Genomic DNA, 22,908 nt, shown 5'->3' with positions numbered 1-22,908 from the left:
ATGGATAAATAAAATGTGTAAACAAATAAAACGTAATTGCAGGTTTACAGAGGTTTTTCTGTAGCTGTGTTCAGTGAGGAACCTCATATCATAATCATATTGATAGTGGACGACATGACTGGCTGATATCTATTTAATAAATGGACGATATTAGCCTATAAACTGATAATATTATATATCTATCTAACCCTAATCTGCACTACACCTTCACTATTAATACTTTTAACTGGAACGAAGAGAAACCACATTACCCCCATTTTACCGTTCCTTCATTGGCTTCCAATTGCCTTACGAATAAATTTCAAGATTTTATTGATTACCTATAAGGCAGTAAAGAGATTTGCCCCAACCTACATTTGGAGTAAGTTGTGGAATAACTACTACTGTTACTACTGGTCAAACTTCGCACAGCTACATCCGCATCTTCTTTTAAACATCAGCTAAAAACACAGATTTTTAAACTAGCCTTTAATTGATATTTATCCTATTTTTATCTTTTATTTTATTTTATCAGTTATTTTATACTGTCATTGTTGTCGCTGCCTAAGCACTTTGTACGATGTTAAGAAAAGTGCTATATAAATAAAGTTGTTATTATATTATTATTACCCTGACATTGCTTCTACACTATTCCATACACTTAACCCACATCTCTCTCACTTATTTTCGACCTCACCATGAACTACAGAATAATAGGCTAAGAGGGCGGCTGACCGGTTGGAAAACGAGGCTTATTATAGAAGACATTTATCTAACTCAGTGTAACCCCCTCGCCTTGGGACGATTGTTCCACCAGAGCTTTTGGCAGACAGACAAGGCAGGAGCGAGATGGCACTTCATATAATACCATGTTGATATATTGTTACCTTGACTTAGATTGACACAGCCATCAGGGGGAGGGGGGGGCGGTGAAGGGGATGGGGGGATGGGGGATGGGGGTAGGGGGGGTGCAAACCAGGACATCTGTCACAGCCCCGCATGCCAAAGGGTCCCATGCTGAATGATCAAGCGCAGGCCAGTTATTTTTGTAAGGTAAGTAGGACCCATAATGTCACGTTTTGTCCTCTACACTGCCTATAATCTTAAAGCAGTAAAGTATGCACACATAAAATACTGACCAAGTGCTTGATGCAATTATATTTACATTTCATGCGTGTAGCTGATGCTGCTATCCAGAAACTGACTTGGAGTGGACAGTAGAAAAAGCTTAAAGGTGGTATATGTAGCATTTTAAACATCAATATACCGTTATGAAATGAATTGTGATACCTTGGTATAATTACCGTAAACAAGTGAGACCACGGTGGAGACGATTGGTCGATTCAATCTCACACCAGTGGTATTGTTACTGCTATGTTTCTCCAAATTAAGACCACGTTTCCCATAAGCCCCGTTGCAAAGATGCTGCTGCTACTTGTTCCTTGTATCGAAGAGCAAGACAAAGAATAAGAGCTGATAACAGACCTTGATATCAGTGAATATGCATTCACTCGTTCCATTACGGGACTCTGAAAGCTTTAGCTCTGTTTTGTGCCGTAAAGCGATCCATCAGATTTCCCTCCAGATCCACCAGGTGGAGAAACAATGGAGGATGCAGAGTAGAGGCTGGTAGAGGCTGACAGGCTGACCACTGATGCTCTCTTTTGTTTACAGTAATTGTGCTAATGTCTCAAAATGACTGATGTATTGATGTTAAAATGCTACACATAGCACCTTTAAATTCGTAGATCGCGAACATTACAAGCAACAAGGAGTGTAAGGGAGAAAGCCAAAGCACCCTGACAAGATACTTAGCACAATATTCCTCTGACCTTCAAATGATCATATGCATGTGTGAGGAAAAACTTGCTGATGGAAAGAGGTAGGAGGGATTTTTTTTTCATTCATTTTTTTTTTAATTAACTGATTATAGTTACAAATTTCAGATTACTGTAGTCCCTTTGCCTGCATGTAATCGGTTTTTCCCCCAGCCCTGAGTATAACATAATCTGATCAGTTGGCATTCTCCACCTAACAGCGCCCATCATTGGTTTGTTCAAGTAGCTCTGCCAGTGATTTGTCTGTATTCACTCAGCAGTGGTGCAGCACAGCAAGAACAGTCACTTCTGACAGAGAAAATGGGAAAATAATGTACGTACTATTTACCTAAATGTACTTAAGTATCCAAAGTAATGGATTTTTTTTTGCACTGCAGCCTCCACTAGAACCATAACTTGGACCAAAGCAAGGATGGATGTGAAATCAAAATTTAAATTATCCCCAAACACCACTGCTACATAAAATTACAGAGAAAACACTGAGCTCTCAACATGGAGAGCACAGCTGTGAAATTGTTTTTCATATTACTTTTTTCTTGATAACCTTTTTTTTTTTTTGTATTTATGTTGTACATAAAAGTATACAAAAATAAAAGAAGATACTTAGGAGTATCTCATCATAAATGACATACATTTGTTCTCAAACCAGTCCATACAGATTCCAAAATAAAAATGTATTTGAAATAAGATGTCTTATTTACATAACATTCTTGACTCTTAGCTAACATGTTGATTCTAGCATTGGTTCTAGCACTTCATCATTCTCATTTTGCATTTTTGGGTTCTCGTCCTCAAGGTCTGTTTTGGCGCCGCCCTCTGTTTGTGGCGGCAGCTGGGCTTTCACGTTAAACATGTCCCATTTCTCAGGAACGAAACCTTTGTTGAAGAGCAGAGAAGCCAGGTAGGAGAACAACAAGATGGACGCCACAGCAGAGAGCATGCAGATGGTCCTGATCGGAGAACGCTGGATGTAAACGCCGTCCACGAGAATGCATCCTGGGAATTGGAGGACCGGTGGTAGCCCTAGCAACGGCTCCCCGCACAACACTCTCAACAGCATCCCCACTATGCAGCCCATGATGGCCCCGTAACCGTTGGAGATGCTGAAGAAGAGGACGCACACCAGTTGCGGGAGCATGAGGGTGTAGGTGAGGTCCGATCGCAGCATCCAGATCATCAGGACGCTGTTGTCCAGGAAGGTGAGCGACGTGCCGGCCAGGCCGAACACGATCACAGAGACCCGGATCACCCACTGGATCTCTGTCTCTGACGCCTGGAGGGAAGGGGGGGGGGGGGAGAAAGGTCCTGTGTTACGACCGCTGATCGTCATTTGTCATTCTGTGAGATGTGTCTGGTGTTGTGAATGAGTCCCAAATCCCAAACCAGCCCCTACACCCTCACCCTACCCACTCCCCCGTTTGGAGGGTTCATCATATTAGGGGTCGTCCCAAACCAATCAGCGGGGAGTGCAGACTTGCGATCGTCCACAACCAGGAAGCGCAACAGGAGGTGGTGTTATGCTGCAGACAATATTGTACTATTGTTTGTTTTACTTTTCTTTAGTGTTAGGTTTAGGAGGCAGTAGGGGTGGGAGATTGTATTTTGTTTCATTTTCTTTTGGTCCTCTTTTTCTCCCGTTTGTTTAGTTAGGAGATTGTTTCATTTTCTTTTGTAAGGAGAGATAGGTTGTCCTCCCCAGTTAGTTTCCTTTTGTTTATTTTGGCATTGACTCACCCTGAAGCTTATAGCTTCCTTGTTGTCCTTTGGTTTGTTTAAAATAAATAACCTTTCTGAACTGCAACCTTGTGTCAGCTGGTGTTGGGAGCCGGGGATGGAGGGTCGCTCTCATTTCATGTTGCGCCCGTTGAGAACAATGCCATTTGAACTCTGGTGTCACCGAATAACGGCGCTGAGACGCCTGACAACACGAGTCTGATTCCTCTTCCAAGAGAACTGCCGCACGGTTCATTAGGAGCGAGATCGTAATCCAAACCACCTACGGGAAACGAGCCCAAAACGCAAGGGTTTATGGGTATAAGGAGACGGATGTTGACATCTGATAGCCAGCAGTTCCTCATGCTTGGGAAGCCAAGCATAACAAAATGAACCGAGGGCAAAGCGCGGTCTGGACTGATCATATTCAGTTATTTCCTTGTGTTTTTTTAACTGGTAAAACCAAAGAGGGGAAGTTACAGACAAGCCCATCATGCTTAGCTGAAGCAGCAGGGACTGGAATCAGATTTGAAATTTGTTTTGGCGACCCTTCAGGTAGTGTCAGGTAAGTTGTCAATCACAGATAAGTACACTAATTAACATTCAAATACTTTCCTGTGACTGTCTCAGTGTTCTGGTAATCAGTGCAGTATTGTTCTACAGCATTTACTCCACCCACCTGGTACTCAAGGTAGGTTAAAACAAGCACCGAGGATTATTTGCAGCACCAAGAATTATTTGCATGTACTATTTGACCACATTCTCTGTTATTATTTCTGACCATTCTCTATTTCTCTTTGTCATCTTTTCCTCTTATTTCTGATTTTGCTCTTTTGCAGAAGTTCCACAGTTTCGCCTCTGTGGATTTTGAATCTGGTGATCTGAGCTCAAATCTTAGTGGACCCCTCTCTTCATTACTGAGTGATGAGAAGGCAGCTTTGGGACGTAGATGAACCTTTTAGTATGCATGAGTGACCCAGTGGCCTAATGGATAAGGCATCAGCCTCCGGAGCTGGGGATTGTGGGTTCGAGTCCCATCTGGGTCGTCTTCTTAATGTGACTGTAATGAATTGTTAATGGGCTATTTCTCTTGGTTTGTCCTGCACTCTGAAATACTGTATGTACACAAAGATGTCAATATACCAAGTATCTAATCTCACTGTGGACATATATGGCAACTAGTGCTGTGAACAAATCTCCCACTTTGTTATTAAAGGTGAATTAAGTACAGTTTTTACTGCCGCATAGCACAAAATGACTACAATATATCTGTCAGAGATAGGGTTATTGATCAGTACCAATGACTCAACGATTTCACCAGGTGCTGAGATTTGTGGCTTTAAAAACTCACTTTCTGGCCCGTACTCTATTTTGGAACAAAAACTCCCCACCCAATAGGATGCGACATCTCAAGGGGCCTATCCTACTAAATAAATTAATTTCATATCTTTCTATCTTAAGTCTCTGACACTCCTCTATAACTCCACCTCTCCTCCCTCTCTTCCTCCTCCTCACCTGGGTCCTCAGGATGTTCTTGTAGATGTTGGAGGTGAAGATGGAGGCTGCAGACAGCAGGGCGGAGTCGGTCGATGACATCACGGCGGCGGCCACGGCTCCGATACCGATGATGGAGATGTAGAACGGGGTGAGGTGCTGCAGGACGATGGGCAGGACGAGACCGGTCTCCCCACGCTCAAATGGAGACGGAGAACCGTAGGAAGTCAGGTTCCAGTCTGAGGAACACAGAGACAGACAGATAGAAAACAGCAAAGAAAGGCAGCACACACACACAAATGGAAAAGAGAACACAGAATGTGCAGTGGGCATTGGTGACATAGATATGGTGTTCATAAAAGCTGCAGCAGTCTTATCATTGATGTAGCGTTTTTTAACAATTTTTGGCCTAGCTTCTAGTTTCAGATTTATACACACATCAAAGAAAACACAGAAATGATCAGATATGGCAACATCAAATAGCAGCAGTTTTAGTGATATTGAGACCCCTAGTGATTATCAAGTCCAAGGTATTGACACATGCTGAGACAGACCAAAAAGCCTCTAGCATGTTAGTCAGCTCTCATCATTTGGATTATCAATGTGAATATATAAGTCACCCGGTAAAGCTAGACCATCAAAATCTGTGGAGATTTTGGACAGTAGTTCAACAAACTCATCAAAGAAATTGTTGGTCTATATACAATCAGAAATAAAACTTGAAGAGTACATTTCAAAGTAAAAGCAAGGTATTCAAAAGATGTAAAATCCCCAAGTGACACCTGTTTGCACTGAAACACATCAGAGAAAAGAGCTGCAACGCCTCCCCCTCTCCTGTCAGCTCTAAAAACATCTAAAAAAATAAAAATTTGGGGGTGCAGACTCAATAAGAATAGCCATTCTGCCATTTTTGTCTAACCAGGTTTCAGTTAAAAACATAAAATCAAGTTTATAAGTATTAATTAGGTCATTGATCAAAAGAGACTTGCTAGCCAGAGACCTAACATTAAGCAAACTGAGCTTTATGTTTTTTTGGGCAGGCAGTGAAGGAGTGGTGGTCCGGCATTTCATTTACAGTGCGGGTTGGACATGCACAATTTAATCTAACACTGGTCTTGTATGAAAGGATCTGCTTCACTTTGGAGAGGGTACGTCTTGCTTATTCTACTGCTAGTCAAAACAGGAACGGGGAAAGTTACAGGCAATAACATAAAATCTCTTGGTGGTGGTTGTGATCCAGCGATATGTGTTTTGGGTCCCAGTTTGATATGGGAAATTGGAGTACCAGCTACACTGCAGCAGGGGCCACAAGGCCATCAGTTGTTTGCTTCTCCGGTGTGGATATCAGCAATGCTGGTGTGACACAGTGTGCTTGGCACATCCAGCATGGATGAAGGTCGGGGGGGGCAGGGCGGGGGAGGGAGTTGAAGGGGAGGGGGGGGGGGGGCTTTGGGGGTGGCGGAGCATGAGGGTTGGCTAGGACGGGCTGGGGAAGGGGTCGGGGGGTGAGTTTAACACCAGCATTCATCAGTTCTTCTATCTTATCTATGAATCTTAACAGAGGGGAGGTGGGGGAGAGGGAGAGGGAGGGTGAGGGCGACCTGGAGGAACAGAGAGCTCCAAGCTGAGGCTGGGTCCGGGACTGGGGTTGCTGCTGAAGATGGGACCGCAGTGTGTCAAAGTGCATCCAGGAGGGGGGCAGACCGGTGACAAAGGGAGTAGAGGAGATTGTCCGTTAGTAGCTTAACTCCGGACCCGTTTAGATGGAGGCCATCTGCTCTGAAAAGGTGTCTACACCCCCAGAAGAGATTAAAGTTATCAATGAAGTTCAGTCCTTTTAAATTGTAGGTTGTGGACAGCTATGTCTTCAATCCAAGTAGCCTGCTAAATTTATTGATTCCTCTGTCAACTGTTGGTAATGGCCCACTGATAAAGGATTGAATCTCTAGTTTGCCAAGTCTGTTAAAAAGTCTGCTCCCTGGGGGGGGGCAGTGGAGCAGACTTGTCCATCCAAGCCTTTGACTTTAACCCTTTATCTGTGAGAAAATACTGTAAGTGATCACAACCTCTGATCACTTTAATCCTGTAGAATTAGTAGTTAATAGGACCTCCCACTCATAGTTTTGATATAAATCAATACATAAAGGTTATGGTCTCAGTAGCTAATTTCACTTCTTCTAATGTGCGTCTTTATGGCGATTTTCAAAATAATTGTGTCATTAATGAGATATAACGGATATGAAACAGGGTTGTTTTCCTAGTGATTGACAGGTTGCCTGTCCAGTTGTCGACAGCTCGCTGATTACGGGCCAATAGCGTTCAGCGCTGCGGCTCTGTAACGACCCTCAGGCTCACTTTGGCTGCTCTGGCTCCAAAAAATATCAACATGGCAGCAATCTTAAACCCAATCTTTAAGCTTCAAAAGGCCCTTTGAAAACTATGGGTGACGTCACACTCACTAGATCCATCTTTTTTTTTTACAGTCTATGGTTGTATAAAGTCACATGGCACCAAAAATCAGCCAATAGCAGATGGCAATTTCAGTAGCATGCTTTTCACCACTAGATATCAGGTTTTACCCAGATTTAGGTTTGTGGTTTAGTTACTCTTTAAGTTCAATTCTATTCAATGTTTTTTCATAATCCCTTTAAAGATGCACTGGGCAAGATTGTTATGCAAACGAGCACAGATCCTGTACAGACCCACGGCCCGTGTGTTCAATTCAATTCAATTCAATTCAATGCACTGAAGCACTGCTACATGGTTATCAATTAAATAATCCCACTAGTGTTACTTAAATACCACAAGGTAACGTTACCTACCATTAACATTTGTAGGGCAGCAGCAGATGTGTTATCAGGTTACTGTTTACTTACTAACACAGGAGAGTTTGGAGCAAATGGTGGAATATTAAGTTTCACATCCGTTTTCACACCAGGAGACTGTTGAATACAATGCTGCCGGTCTGCTGTCTGTGCATCTCCAAATGACAAACATGACATGATGTGACAGCAGGCGCATTAGAGACCGATTTAGATCAATTTCTCTACATTGACCAACTTTTGATTTTGTGCTTATGTATTGGAAACACTGCCTCTCTTAGTCAAAGCTGCCCTCTAGAGGCCATCTGAGGAAGCGCATCATCTCACTAGGCGTCAGCTGACTGACTGACTGCCTGACCTGAATTTGCACAATTTCCACCAACAGGAAGTGAAAAATCAAAACTTAGGTGTGAAATCCAAACCGTCTCCTAAACAGCGGTGAACAGCGCTCCGTCCAGAGAAAGCTGGACTCACCAACATTAGATCTTTTCCTCTCTCGTTTCTTTGGTTTCCGTTGGTATAAAGCATCGCAGACGGGCCGGGTTGGTAAACATGAGCGTGCTGTGTGCAGTTTACTGACATCACCTTACAGGACTTCTGCGTATTGAAGTTCAAATTTTTCAGTTAACTCTCTCTGAAATTTGTGGCCGCCAACATGCAAAGTTCCCTCGTGCAGCTTCCAATTCAGCCTCGAGTCGATAGAAAGTAGTGGTAGAGTTGTATTCTATTCTATTCTATCCTATTTATGAATCCTTTACAGCACCTGTTGATGCAGCCACCGCCCCGAGGAGGATGGGAGGGATTCCTAAGGTGGGGACGATGAAAGCAGCGGCGAAGCAGGTGATCTTGGCTGTAGCCGAGGAGGAGGCGGACAGCGTCCTCTGGTGGAAGTTCTGAAGACCCAGGTTCCCCAAACCCTGAGAGTGAGGAAAGAAATGCAAGGCGATGAAGGAGACGGGTCGGGATATATCAAAATAGGAGACAAGGAATAGCTGGAGATGAAGTATTTATCTTCTTTACCGTACATGCATGAAGACAAAGTTTCGATTTTTCTGTCAGCACTTTGTCACATACCAAAACATTTCACAATTTGCTCAGTTTGCATATATCCTCAACCAGCTCCTCTCAATGCAGAGGTGCAGCGTCTCCACACTGAGGTCTTCCCAGATTTGCTGAACTCCTCACCCTTATCATGGAGAGTGAGGCCAGCCACCCTGCGGAGAAACCTCACTTCCGTCGCTTGTATCCGTGATCTCATTCTATCGGTTACTACCCAAAGCTTGTGGCCGTAGGTGGGGGTCTGAGCGATGATCGACCGGTGAATGGAGAGCTTCGCTTTGTGGGTCAGCTCTCTCTTCACCACCATGGTTTGATACAACACCTCCAGTACTCCGGCTGCTGTACCTAACCTCGGTCAATCTCATGATCCCTTTCACCCTCACTGAGTAACACCCCACTCCACTTCACGACAGTTTCTCACACCTCACCTGTGTGCCACCTGTTTCTGGGAGCTAGGTGCTGACCCTCATCCTGACCGCGTCACACTCAGCTGCAAACTGGAGCTGAACAATTACTCGCAAAATCGCAAATTTCCGAATCGTAGAGGCTGCAATTAACTACTTGAGAGGGCGTCCAAAATGGATTTGTGAACAAGGTGTTTTAGAGCTGCAGGTAATCTTTGGTCCATGAATTAATTACAATATTGGTGAAAATCTTTCGTCATACCCAAACTCAGTACATCCTGCACACTATTTTTTTTTTTTTTAACAAAATCACTTTTCTTTAAACAATTTCAAAGTTCTAAAAAATGTATTAAGAGAAAAACTTGTGATCTCTTCCTGCATGATAGAACCACAAAACTGGTGATTCTCTGTTATCTGTTGCTCCGGTAGAGGAGACTGGAGAATTGTGTTTTTTTTCTCTCTCCATTCACTGCCATTGTATGGAGGAAAGGTCTGAAAATCACACTTCTAACACATAAATGAATGCAAACAAAGCAGATTCTGATAATATAAAAAAAACAGTTTTTAAGTGAATCTCTTTCTTTATGTTTATTAAACCTTTGAACAAGTGAGAGACTTGTTTTTTTATATATTGACAGAATCTGCGTTGTCAAAGTCCTGTCTCCCACCTTTTATCTCCTATTTACACCCTATTTAACCCTAACCCTAACCCTAACCCTAACCCTAACCCTTTTTAAATGAAAGTTCAACATCACTTTAACATGACTGACATCTAGTTTTAAACTGTCAGGTGTTCCAGTATGCACGGGAACCCTTCCAAAGAAAAGCCTTACCATCAGTAAAAAATTATCGATCCACCTCCAGGCTTCGTCCGCCTGCAGCGTGCCGACCCAGGGAGGCTGGAAGGTGTAGTTGAAGGCCGTCTCAGCGATGTCAAAGGTGGCGGGGCTCATCAGAGCGAACGGGACGCACAGCCACTGAGAAGAAAGAAAGTAAACAACTTCAGCTGACGACACTTCAGTTATTCCTCAGAAGAAGAATGTTAGCAGGCAGGAATTTGTGATTGAGCGGGAATACAGGCTTCTGGGGATGGCGATCTTCAGAAAGGACCTTGTGTAAGAAAACCATCAGCAAGTGGTGCTTATTAAAGGGTATTTTCTCTAAGTTACAAGATTTTCCTGAACACCTAAAGATGATGTCATCAGGGAGCACTGTGGGCAAACTGAAGCGTTTTATTCCAAAATTTGACCTGTATCGTTTGAAAGAAATGAAACCTACTCTGAAAATTAGTTGGCAGCAGAAAATTAAAACTATTAATAAAAACTACTACTCCTACTACTACTTTTCCTGTTTGTTGTTCCAATAACATAGTGATACAGAGAACAGATAATAATGCACATATTGCTTTTTTATACACTGCTTATACTCTACTTGTCTTTTCCTCTATTGACTTCTATTACCTTTCCTGCTAAAACAATGTAATTTCCCCATGGGGATCAATAAAGTGTCATCTTATTTTCTTTGTTGTTCTTACTATCATTTTTATAGGATAGTAGTTAACATAAAATGTGTGTGTTTTAGAACAGAACTCTTCAACTGGACATTTATTTTGGGTAAATTAGCAGACTTCTGCATAACACTGTTGTTGGGTGAAAACCTCATATCTCATAGGAAATAGGAACTTTCAGGAACTAACAAAAACCGCCTTGTTTTTAGCTTGACCACCGCTTCATTTTTGAGTTCATCTAGTTGGTTTTTAAAAGGTTTCATAACCTCAGAACAACTCACCAAGCTGATGAAGATGAGAATGAGCTGTATGATGTCTGTGTAGGCCACAGAGTAGAGACCTCCCAGCAGTGTGTAGGTAATGGCCACTGCAGCAGAGATCCAGATGCTCACAGTGTAGGACAAATCCAGAATCACACTCATGGTAACACCTGTGAAACACACACACACACACATCAGATGCACACACGTAGGAAACTGAGCTCAAAGGTAATATTATTTTAAAGGGGAAATGATAAGGAATTGTTATACACATCCCTAGTAGACAATTATTCATCCAACGAACCAATTTCTATAAAGGCCAGTATAATAACACAGGGGAAACACATGAGATAGGTTATGGTTATGGTTAACTATTATTGTTATGATTATTATTAATAGTATTACTACAGTATATTTATTTAGAACAGGGCAGCATGGATCTTTTCCAGTTTAGTGATTGATTTTGTGAGCAAGCGAACACAGAACAAGTTACTCTTAGTCTCACACACATTTATTTCTACTGTTAAGCGACTAAATCTACAGCTACAACTAAACAGCAATACAGGAAACAAGCACAAAAGGGAAAACACAACACAATCTATAGCTGCAGGAGGGCTAGGGAAAATATCAACAAAGCAGTATATCATTGCAAGAGTTATAGGATGAGAATGAAGTCAGATTATTGATAAACAGAGGCCAGAAGGATGGAGATGACCAGGCCTATAGTGATCGTTCCCTGAGAAACAGAAAGTCGAGTGAGTAGTTCAAATAACGGGACTTTGGAGGCTACGCCAATCATAAGCAGGACCTCTAACTGCACCAGGAGAGTAGGCAAAATAAAACAGATTGTTGGCGTGATACTTGCTTGTGCATTGGAATCTGCTGTGGCCGAGCCAAATTGGATGGACTGGACAGCCGGGTGAGCGGAGAAAACTCTTGAAACAAGCGAACTCAAAGACTATTCTCTGGGAACGATCCTATAAGGGATATTGTGTCACCGGGTTGGGGCACATTTGAAATCTTATATATTTTCACCAAAGTTGTACACTCGGTCATGGTACATTTCTGGCATAGGATTTGGAGAGCTGAGGTTAAATCCAAGATTAGTGGAATAATACTGTTTACCCGTCAATTAACTAAATCACGATTTTAGGACTTTATGAGCACAACAAGATATTCTCCATCACGTTCACAATTAAGACTGCATAGAACATCCATGTTTACGCCGGGAGGAACTTAAGGATATCCTATTTTTGTATGTTTTTTGGATGTTGTAGTGAGAACGGCCTTAACCCTCACCCTGATGTAAACCTAATCCTAATCTAACTTTAACCCTAAACTTAAACCCAAGGCAGTAACCCTAAAATAAACCCTTAAATTCCACTTTCTATCCTTCATTTGGTTCACAACTACAGAAATACAGGAACACACACACTTATTATTGGTGTGTGTAGATTCATTTCAGTCATCCAGGTAGTAAAATGTCTAACAAAAAATAAAAACAAAATTCAGTGGATTTAACATGAAGAGTTGAAGCACTAAGCAGAACTGATGAAGCCTGTTGGATGAGTGGCGAAAGGTCTTCAACTCTTCATTTAAGTCCGGTGGATTTTGTTCTCATTCTTGGTACTTCTCCCTAGGGTGAGGGAGTTTGTGACGGATCCCTGTGCACCCGGAGTGATAACTCATTCACTCACTAACATACAGGGTGTCATGTCAACTAGGCCGGGATTATTGGAAGGGTGAGGTATTGCCTCACCTGCTTTGGCAGGCTGCTGATCTTACACACTTGGCTGTCCTCCACATGTCCTGCTCACAACCTGGATTTTACTGACCATTTTAATCTCCTCTGGGATCGCAGAGACGGTCATGCAGATGCAAACTTTCTGCAAACTTCTTTTATAGCCTTCGCCATCCTCATGCTGCTGTGTCCTCCTGCAGATGATCTCCCCTGAGCCCAAGCCCCTCTGTCAACGCTGATGATTCCCCCATATCCCGATGGGGCCTGGGCTACCGAATTCGATCCCCTCACACCCGCAGCTTTATGATATAGCGTTACGTGTAAGTGCTAGAGAATCTGCTGGGCTCGACGGGTGGCGGGCCTGCCAGCGGCTCGTCGCCGCCAACCCAGATAATCTGATCCATATACCTGTCCTCAGTCAAACCTAAGCTGTTTAAGAAACCCTCAGCCTGTACGTCATACCGAGACGGCTCTTTTAAATGTTAAGTCCTTTATTCTAAATGATTGTATTTCAAGACACAATTTGGACTTTTTACTTCTTACTCAAACATGGCTATGGCCACGGCAAAGTAGCCCTCTTATTGAGTTATCCCCCCCTACCTATACTTACTTTAATTCATTGGTTTTAAAGCAGCCCTGTCATTACAGATGAACTCCCCACTTTCAAGGTGCTTGCTTTAAAAATTGACTGTATCAACCCTATTTGCCATATTATTGTGTATTGTCCACCTAAGCCAAATCCTAGCTTTCTGTCTGAGTCTGAATTTTTAAATATTACTGAATTGTTGAACTTTGTACAGCATGTATCAGGGCTCCTAACTCATAATCGTGGTCATACACTTGATCTCCTTTTCTCCTCTGGCCTGTCTGTTAGCACCATACACATTTTATTTTTGACCACAAACGCGTCCTTTTTCATTCCACTTCTCATTTATCTACCTCCCCGCTTAAACTCTCCTTTTTAAGAAACATTTGGCTGCAACATTTTCATCTTCCATCACTGAGCTAACACAAATTATGTCTCAGTTCTCCCTTACAAAAAATCTGGTCACCTGTTCGCATCGTTAATTGTCGCATCGTTAAACTGAAGCCTTGTATTAATGAACAGGTTATCCTATTTTTATTGCTCCTTGTGTTCCTTTTACCATCTGTATTTTACATTACATTACAGCTGATTTTCCCCATGTATTTGTTGGGCTTACTGTTGCTTTAATCTGCACTGAAGTAGCTTTTAGTTGGTACTGTACTGCATCACCTGAATTCTCTACACTCCTTTATTTATTTTATTTATATTGTTTGTTTTATCATGTGAAGCACTTTGTGACTTCTCGACTGAAAAGTGCTACATAAATAAAGTTTTACTTACTCACTTACCTCAGTTAGCACAGTTATTAATTGCATCTGCTTTGTTATCTATACACATTTAATCTGTATTTGTCCAGGGAAGGTTTGCCGAGCACTTTGATGATTCACTTCCTCAGCAACGCCCTACTTTACATTCACACAGTTCAACGCACTCACACCTGGACGCTGCCCAGTGCAATCACAGTCTGCTACTGTTGGCCACGGAGTTGGACTTCAAATGCCTTGCTGAAGGGCATTTCAATGACAAGGAGAGGGGAGGGTGGGGAGGGCGGGGTGGGTGGGGTGGGGTGGGTGGGGTGGGGGGGGTCAGAGCCTCATTTGAGTGCACACATACACAGGGCAAATCTGCGCAAAATTTCCTGTCACTATTTTAGGGGAAATGTGAAGCAAAGCAAGCGTTTACCTGCTCAGTGTCCACATTAAAAAACGGACCTTTCATTTAACATGAATTTAAGCAAATGAATAATGATGACATATTATTTCCGTCCAGTGCTATTGTTGAAAGAGTTGAAGAAGTTAACACACTTACAATTTTACATTTGAAACATTTAGCTGAAGCTCTTATTCAGAGAGGTTTACAGTGAGTGAGCAGGTAAAGGTTCAGCGTCTTACTCATGGACACTTTCACTTTGGTTAGTACTTAACGTTACTGTTAATGCTTCACTTTGACTAAATCACAGAGCGGCTTCTGGGAGGGCTTGATTAGTGGCAACATCACACTATTACATTATATGACAGTTGTTATCACATTAGCATTTATTTATTTCTATTTGTCTTATCCAGAGCAGTTTACAGTGAAGGCAACAGTAGAATAAGATTAGCTTTCTTGATTGCCAGCATTGCAAGCAACCAAACAGTAAGAAATCTGGTGAAGCTGCTTTTAGTAATTATGCTCCCAATTACTGGAATAAACTTCCAGAAGCACTGAGATGTTCCCACTGTCAAACATTCCTTTGCTCTGTGGCCTTTTGCTAAATCATCTGTATGTAGATATAACAGTGAAGTGTTATTATTTTTATTATTATTTATTATTTTATATTTTATTATTATCATTACCTATTTTTTCTTTCTTTCTTTCTTTCTTTTCAATGTCATTTTATGAGTTGATGTCATTTTACCTGACAAATTATGGGTTTTTGTGTGTTTCATGTGAAGCATATTGAATTTGCCTTGTGTATGAAATGCACTATATAAATAAAGTTTGCCTTGCCTTGCCTAAGAAGCGCAAGGATCACAGCCACAGCATCCAGACAGCAGATGTAGGAAATACTTCTTTGACACCCAGAACAGCCATAGGAAAAGAAATAAGATCCAGAAAGAGATTGTTTTTTGTTCATATCGGAGGTTGTTTGGCTTATGATCACCGACTGGAGATCATAATTTACCATCGTTTTTTATTGCGCCTCAAAACCTCGACTCCCTGCCTTGCTAAATCGATACATGGACTCGTTACCGATGGAGTTATTTCAGGCTAACTGTACAATTAAACAAAGATTAGTGTTTCATTCCACACCTCAGCAGAGAGCTGGGATCAACAGCTGCTCAACTGCCAGGGTCAACATATAATAGGATTGCATGTATCACACACACACACACACTATCGCACACAGACAAACACACACACACACATACACATGCCAATACACTGAAGGTGTGGCATTCGCAGATAGCCACATTCTTACCTAATCCTATGAGTGTTCCCGTCACCCACATAATCTCAGATGCAAGTGCCGTCAGCGACAGAGCGGCCGTTGGTACTTTTCCATACTTGATCTGGAAAGGATCCATCATGGTCACGTATTTCCTGTCTCTCATCGGCTTGGCGAAGAACAGGCCGCCTCCATGATGGAACACACAAACAGACAAAGTTAGAGTCATGCACTGCAAAAGCTGACAAAATTGTTAAGTCATTTTATCTTGTATCCAGACTTATCAACGTATCTTATTTTATTTTTTTTAAGTGAAATCATCTTTCTGCACTGGCAGATCATTTTACTGGTTTCAACAAATTTGTTTCAGGATATTTTCTTGGTAAAAGTGAAATTGTCTTGGAGAAGGTTTCAAGATTTTCTTCATTGTTTTATGATGATTTCTTGAAAGATGTCATATTGGCATGAATCAAGTGAAATTTATTGAAAACAGTAAGATTATCTGCCAGTGCAGTGAGATAATTTGATAAAATCACTTGACAGCTTGCCATTTTTTGCAGTGTGACGTAGATGTGTTAGTTAGACCATCAGATATTTATCAGTGAAATTTGTGATCTGCATGTGATTTGTGGAAACTCATCGATCAGCTTTTGAAGATGAAAATATCAGCACTGAACGTTTGTATTGTTTTATTGACTCGATTTCTGATAATTTAGAAATACAATACATTTACATTTCATATTAAAACATGTTGTTGTTAAAGGGAAACACAGCTGAATGTCACTCTTCATATGTTGTCTTTACACCTTTGGACAATTCAATAATGCTGCATTCAAGTCATATCGGAAGAAGTGAAAGAACAGGATGATATCTCGTTGCAATAACTTGGAAGCGCTCACGTGTTTAAACTCGTTGGTTTGTAAATCAACCGTAAACAAACTTCAGCAGACGTTACTCGCTTTTCATAACTGATTGTATATTACTTGATTTTCATGATTCATATTATCTTGGACTGCTCACATCTGTGGATTTGCTGCAGTGTTTACCGGCTGTGTTGACACGCTTCTGAAAATCAAGTGGGAGAAATCACAGCCTGCAAACAAATCCCACGTCCTACTTGTAATCACCACTAGAAGGCTGGCATGAATGTTTTTTCCCAGTCGGAAGGTTGTATTTATGGTAAATCCCACGTGACATGAACGCTGCATCATAAATAAGGGAAATTGTCCTTGTTGCCGTCCCCCCTCCCCCCCCCCCCCACCCCCCCGCTCCTTATCGTATGTTTTGGTACCAACTCTGGCGATGGGCGTCATTTCCACGCTTCCCATTCATTTTCTATCTAAGCAGCTGTGCAATGCATGCTGGTAGCAGCACTGCAAGTTTCAATTCAAATGCAAGGTATTTACTAAGACTGGGCATGCAAATGAGCACAGGCTCGGATAATTTCCACAAGCAGGGAAAAAAAAACACACTAAGGTACGCAATATATTCCCATGGTTTTTTTATATATACAGATATATATACATATATATATATATATTCCTCTGCCAACAAAGGAGGAGGTCCTTGCTGGACATTTATGTGAACAAGTCAGTTGTTTTAGGCTTCTTTTTGTGCCATGTTTGCAATTTTTTTCTTAAGTGACTTTAGGGTTTAGATTAGGAAAACACTTCATATTAAGAAGCACATTGTCTAACAGCTGCAGACTGCTATGTCTTTGTTGGACAAACAGGCAAACTAACAGTCTATTCTACATCTGTCTTCACAACAGTCTAATAACAGATTTACAATCACTGCAGTAAAATACATTTGTACACTGCAATGAAAATAGGACCAAGGTTCTTGGGTCATAGTCCTAGTTCAGTTATTAAAATTATAAGGAGGAAAGGCTGTACCAAGGGACTCTTGCCTCTTCTCATGCATGTGGAAATAGCACACTCATGCCAGCGTACATTCATCAGGGTGTTAAGGGATAAATCCTTTTTTTCTCATGTGATTTTCTCGTGTGAAACTGGAATGCTGCCTTTTGCTCCCTGGTAATCTCTGCATGCAACTAAGCAAAATGTTGTAACCTATTGCATTTGGTGACCGTGTTTATTCAAAATGTAGTACAATACTATGAGCGAATATATTTTTTAAAGGTAAATTCCACCCTGTGGTACTCTCACAGTTATATATCATCAGTCTGTGATGTTCAGTGCATTACAGAGTTATTTTGTGATGAAGTGTTGTAATTTACTTTTTTGGTGAACCACACTTCCTCAACCTGCCGCGTCTGCGTCTACTCCAGTTAGCGACTTCCTAAATTTGCTTGAATGCATTTCGACAGCCTCAAGAGAAGCAGCTTCTCTGTGTTGTACATTCGTGTGTGGAGAGAACAATAGTGAGAGTACAGTAAGTTTTTCCAGTGAAATAGTGAGAGCTGAGAGAGAACAACGCTGCGGTGCCGTGCCCAGTTGTTCAAATTACAAGGAAGTCGATGAAGAGGGTGTTGTGTTTCACATGTTACCGACAACAGATCTGCAACGATGTCAGCTGTGGCTGCATTGCATTCTGGTCTATTGAGGCTCCTGTGGGTGGAGAAAGCGGCCTCTCTGCCTCTTCTATGTCAGTGCAAAATGATTCTGAGGGACTGACACCAAAACCTGACATTTACTGTTGATGTTTTAGATCGCACATTTTCTGCTGTCACACTCCTAGTGATGGGACAATATATTGAAATTCAATATACCACATACTGAAATTCAATATATTGAAATATTGAAGTATATTGAAATTCAATATATTGCAACACAAAAATGTGACAATGCGTATCGTGGGGTAGACAAATGAATCGTGATATTAGCTCCATTTTATTCTGCTGTAGTAATCACAAAATTTCACAAGCTCTCCATCCAAATTATATTATTGTCACTTTGTAATGACATTTTTAAATTGTTCTTTATATTCTAGCAAGCCAATGCCATCGCTAGAAAGATTTGTGTCTCAGAAATAAACATAATTCTGCACAAGTCAGACTTTGTTGTCGACTCCTGAACCCCATATCGCGTATAAAATCGTATCGTGAGATAAGCAGATCACCTCATCCCTACAAACTCCGCTGTAGCTGCTGGAAATATCTGGACATGGCGTCCCGTCGTCTACGTTTGGCCACTTATCCACAGGAATAAGAAAAATAAGACAACCAAATGGACCCAGGAATGCAAGATAGCTGTTTCAAAAAAGTGTTAAAGTGTTTTGGGGTGGATTTGTCCTCTAATAGTGGGAATGAAGCCCCCTAACTCTGGCACTTTTCCTGCCTTGCTCTGCCTCCTGAGTGACACAGGACTATCAGGGCTTTAATTCAGCTGCCAGTATCACTATCAGGATTACTTTAGAGAGAATCTCACCAATGATGAAGCACATGGTTGCTGCTACTGGCATGACAGCCCAGATTAGTCCCATTGAGGGGTTGTACACTGCCTCCGCCGTGCCCACGATGAAGCCTCCTCCAACCCATGTAGCTGTAAGACACACACACACATGTAAACACACACACACACACACACACACACACAGACAGATGGAGGATTGAGTAGTAGGAAGGCTGGCTCTCGCTCGAGCCAAACTTGCACCTGCTTGTAACATGATAACGCGATAGCACCCAGCCTGTCTACTGTAAATTTAATAAGAAATAAAATTTAATTAGGAGTTGACTGTAAATTTAATGACAAATCACTTTAAAACATCCACTTTCATTTCCTGTGTCCTGACACTGTGGTCTTCTTCTCAGAGCGCTGAAACGACCCAAACGATAACCAGTGTTGATTCAGGTCGGGTGCCATTAATAGAACATGAAATACATGTATGTGTGAGTATAAAGCAATGTTTAAAAATCCTACTTTAACCTGTATCCCTCATCTCTATCTCCCCTTCATGACTGAAGCGGGTTTAATACATCAAAAAGGATCACACTTCCCTAATATTTTGTAGGCTAAGCTGATTTCAAACCAAGTTCCTATTTTTCAACAGTTTCTCCAGTTGTTTCTTGTCCATGCGGTCATTTAGTCCAGCATTGAGGCTTAAAATCTTGTTTTTTCTTGAAACCACTGAAGAAATCTGCCGTGTGAGATAATTTCACTTCCTTCCAATGCAAATCAACTTGCTTAAAGGATTCACTTGCATCAAACTGCTGAAGTGATCTGCCTTATTTAGAGCAAGTGTTTTATCTAGATATATATTTATAATGTGTAGAGTCTTTAAACGTTACTTCTCCTGCTCTCGTGTCCCTCTAAGACGCTGGTTATCTTGTTTCTGTTATTAGGTTACCACAGTGTCAGTGCTACCTATTAAGTTTCTAGGGAGTCCTGTTGTTATAAATTTTAGATTTTTTGAAAAACGTTCTCATGAACCGCAGGTCAGACTGACATGACATTTAGTAAGTACATTCAATGGGCATACCTTAACTTAGTTTGCAAAAAGCTTTAGGATCGGTCCAAAAATGGCCAAGTTAATAACCTAGCAATTTTTAAATTTGTACAAAAAGTTCAACTGACTGTAAAATCATGACAAAGTAATCAATTCACTTGAACTTGATCAGAAACTTCATTTTAAAGATATCTACCAAACCATGTTGATTCGTTGAAATTTGAAGAAAAGACAGTCATTTGATCTTCTGCTGTGCTGCGACAATAAAGACTCTAATACCCACAATGCCTTGCGGGGCAATCTGGGAACACAGCGTGTTCTTTGTCAGGCTGTGGTAACCTGGCTGCTCACTACTGCTGGCAGCTATAGACTATTGTAATAGCCTATAGACAAACAAGAAACTACAGTTCATTGTTTGTCTTTCTCATGACCCTGAACTGGTTTAAATAAAGCCGTGTGAATTACACTGCTGCGTGAAATGTGCTAAATTCATTCAATTTGATCTGATTTACTTCAAAGGTAGTGTCACTTGTTTCCAGAAAAATCTTGTAGGCCTACAGGTGAAACTGCACTGGATGTAGCCTAACTACATTTATCAGAAGAAATGTAAGAAAACAATATGTTAAGACTCTAAACTTTAAGCAAATGGCTGTTAAAACTAATATTTTGGCAGTAGGCGAAACAAGGAACAAATGGAGAAACTGATAAAAAAAAAAAAAAATAAGGACTTAATGTTTCAACAAAATATTTTTCTATCTATCTATGAAACAAATAGAAGGCAAAATAACGTCTTAAAATAGATTTTTTTTTGTGCTCACCGGTCATGGTGAAGATCCCCACCACCAAGTTGATGCCCCGGTTCCCCAGCAGGGCCATCTCCGTCTTATCCCCCTGGCCCTTCTTGGCTTCCCGTTTGGACTTGAAGGAAGCCCAGATGCCGGTTCCGAGCACCAGCAGGTAGAAAAACACCATCACCGTCACTCCGGGGATGTTGAGCGCCATGGTGCCGCTGGACTCCGTCTGCAGGACCGACTGGTTGACCGTGTGACTGCTGTGCCGGTCGGATGACAGAGGACATCCCTCCCTCACGGCCGCGGTGTGCCACTGCCAGCAGAACAAAACTGCGTCTGAATTAACCTCTTGTACAAATTGATACAGGAAACAGACTGGCAGAGACAGACTACAGAGGAATGTAACCGACCGCTATATTCTGCCCAGTTTACAGCGCCAGCGGCATTTACGCCAATTACCGCAGCAATGATCCCATACGACAAAAATGCATTTCACATATAACGGCTATAGGCCCGTTTGAGACTAGACTGTTAGATTAGAGTAGATTAGATTAGATAACACTGTAGCTACTGATCCCTGTGGGAAACTGGGTGGTTACCGACTGCAAAAAATGCATTTCACATATGGTACATGTACTTCAGAATATGATTAGCCTACACATCATGCTACAAAACTATAGAATAAATGGCCAAAAAATGTATTTGTACGTGTAAATGGTATTTTGACTAGCCGAAATGCATTTTCAATCGGCTCCTTGTTGCCAACAGAACAAAGGAAGAAAGTCTATTTTCAGCTCACATATTTTCTGTGAGATGTATTTTCTTTTGCCGACTGTCCAAGGCAGCGCGGACAGTAATGAGATCTTCAAAACGGGACACGACCTGCTGGTGAAACCGTAGTCACACTGGATAAGCTCAGTATAAAAAGCATTTTCCGTTGCAGTCCTGTGTATTTATAGCTTCACCTTGCCCCCCGGATCTCCACTATAGGCGTCGTCCTTGTTCAAGGGGGAATTCCGCACATTAATCCCGGGGAGCCTTCATCACTCCAGACCGGACCGGGACGGATGGTGGAGGGCAAAGAGGAGTTTTATGCCGTGTTCACGTCATGCCGGATTTACCGTAAATACAACGTTTCAGATGGGGAAAAAAACCGTCACGTCATCCTCCTAGCGGTAGCCTTATTTGCGGAAGAGGATTAGGGTCATGTATGAAAAATGTAGGCCTATTTGCGTGCTGAGATTAATCTCAGAATTCTGAGAATAAAATCACAATTCTGAGTTTTAAGGCTGATTTATTTTTTCTTAGAATTCTGACCTCAACCTCAGAATGCTGACTTTCTTCTCAGAATCTCAGAATTTTGACTTTTACTTCAGAATTCTGACTTTATACTGAATATACTGTATAGGCTACTGTAGTCTACTCAATTCTGGGATTAGTCTCAAGACTCACGTGTGGCCCTAATCCTCTTCCGTAGTAGGCTAAGGATACAATTAGGATAGTCTACATGGGATGTTTTGTGTCAGATATCTCCCACGTCATGAAATGTGCGAGTGTGTACAGGTGAATCCCCTGATGTCAGCAGTCCATGAATATCAAAATTAGGCTTTCAGTTATATTCACAGTAATACAATCGGCTAGGAATGTAATGTCTGCTGCAGTTTGTTTATGGCTGATTTTAAATTCAGAAATAAAAAAGATTTTGATTTTCATGCGTCTAAATTGTCAACAAAATGTCATTGCGCTCTTTCGGGTCTTTCGATTTGATGTGAATGTGGCATAAATTCTACAAACATTTCTCAGAGGCAGAGCTGCTCTAGAGGCAGAAATAATCTCATTGGCTTTTTTATGATTTATTTTTGATCAATGTACCATTAGC

General features: G+C 41.5%; 1 protein-coding gene and 1 non-coding gene across 4 annotated transcripts; one reads left to right on the top strand and one right to left on the bottom strand.

Annotated features, from left to right (window-relative positions):
- Positions 1 to 1,636: 1,636 nt before the first annotated feature.
- On the bottom strand, positions 1,637 to 22,131 carry LOC139910199 (high-affinity choline transporter 1-like). Of its 3 annotated transcripts, none has more exons than XM_071897420.2 (9): positions 21,995 to 22,131; positions 21,057 to 21,342; positions 19,221 to 19,334; positions 15,865 to 16,020; positions 11,098 to 11,246; positions 10,143 to 10,286; positions 8,610 to 8,763; positions 5,046 to 5,263; positions 1,637 to 3,090 (listed from the first exon to the last, which is right to left on the bottom strand). In XM_071897420.2, the coding sequence occupies exons 2-9, from the start codon at positions 21,238 to 21,240 to the stop codon at positions 2,539 to 2,541; spliced, it is 1,671 nt and encodes a 556-aa protein (XP_071753521.1). In that variant the 5' UTR covers positions 21,241 to 21,342; positions 21,995 to 22,131; the 3' UTR covers positions 1,637 to 2,538. The 3 variants fall into 3 exon arrangements, with proteins under 3 accessions (XP_071753521.1, XP_071753522.1, XP_071753524.1); XM_071897421.2 differs by lacking the exon at positions 21,995 to 22,131 and adding an exon at positions 21,829 to 21,959; XM_071897423.2 differs by lacking the exon at positions 21,995 to 22,131 and having other exon boundaries at positions 21,057 to 21,359.
- trnar-ccg (transfer RNA arginine (anticodon CCG)) lies at positions 4,504 to 4,576 on the top strand. The gene has a single exon. It is a non-coding gene; the product is annotated as a tRNA-Arg (tRNA).
- Positions 22,132 to 22,908: the final 777 nt, after the last annotated feature.

The sequence above is a fragment of the Centroberyx gerrardi genome, chromosome 15 (genome assembly GCF_048128805.1).
Source record: "Centroberyx gerrardi isolate f3 chromosome 15, fCenGer3.hap1.cur.20231027, whole genome shotgun sequence".
NCBI lineage: Eukaryota > Metazoa > Chordata > Actinopteri > Beryciformes > Berycidae > Centroberyx > Centroberyx gerrardi.
The sequence above is the reverse complement of the archived record's forward strand: the minus strand, read 5'-3'. Positions and strand labels throughout refer to the sequence as shown.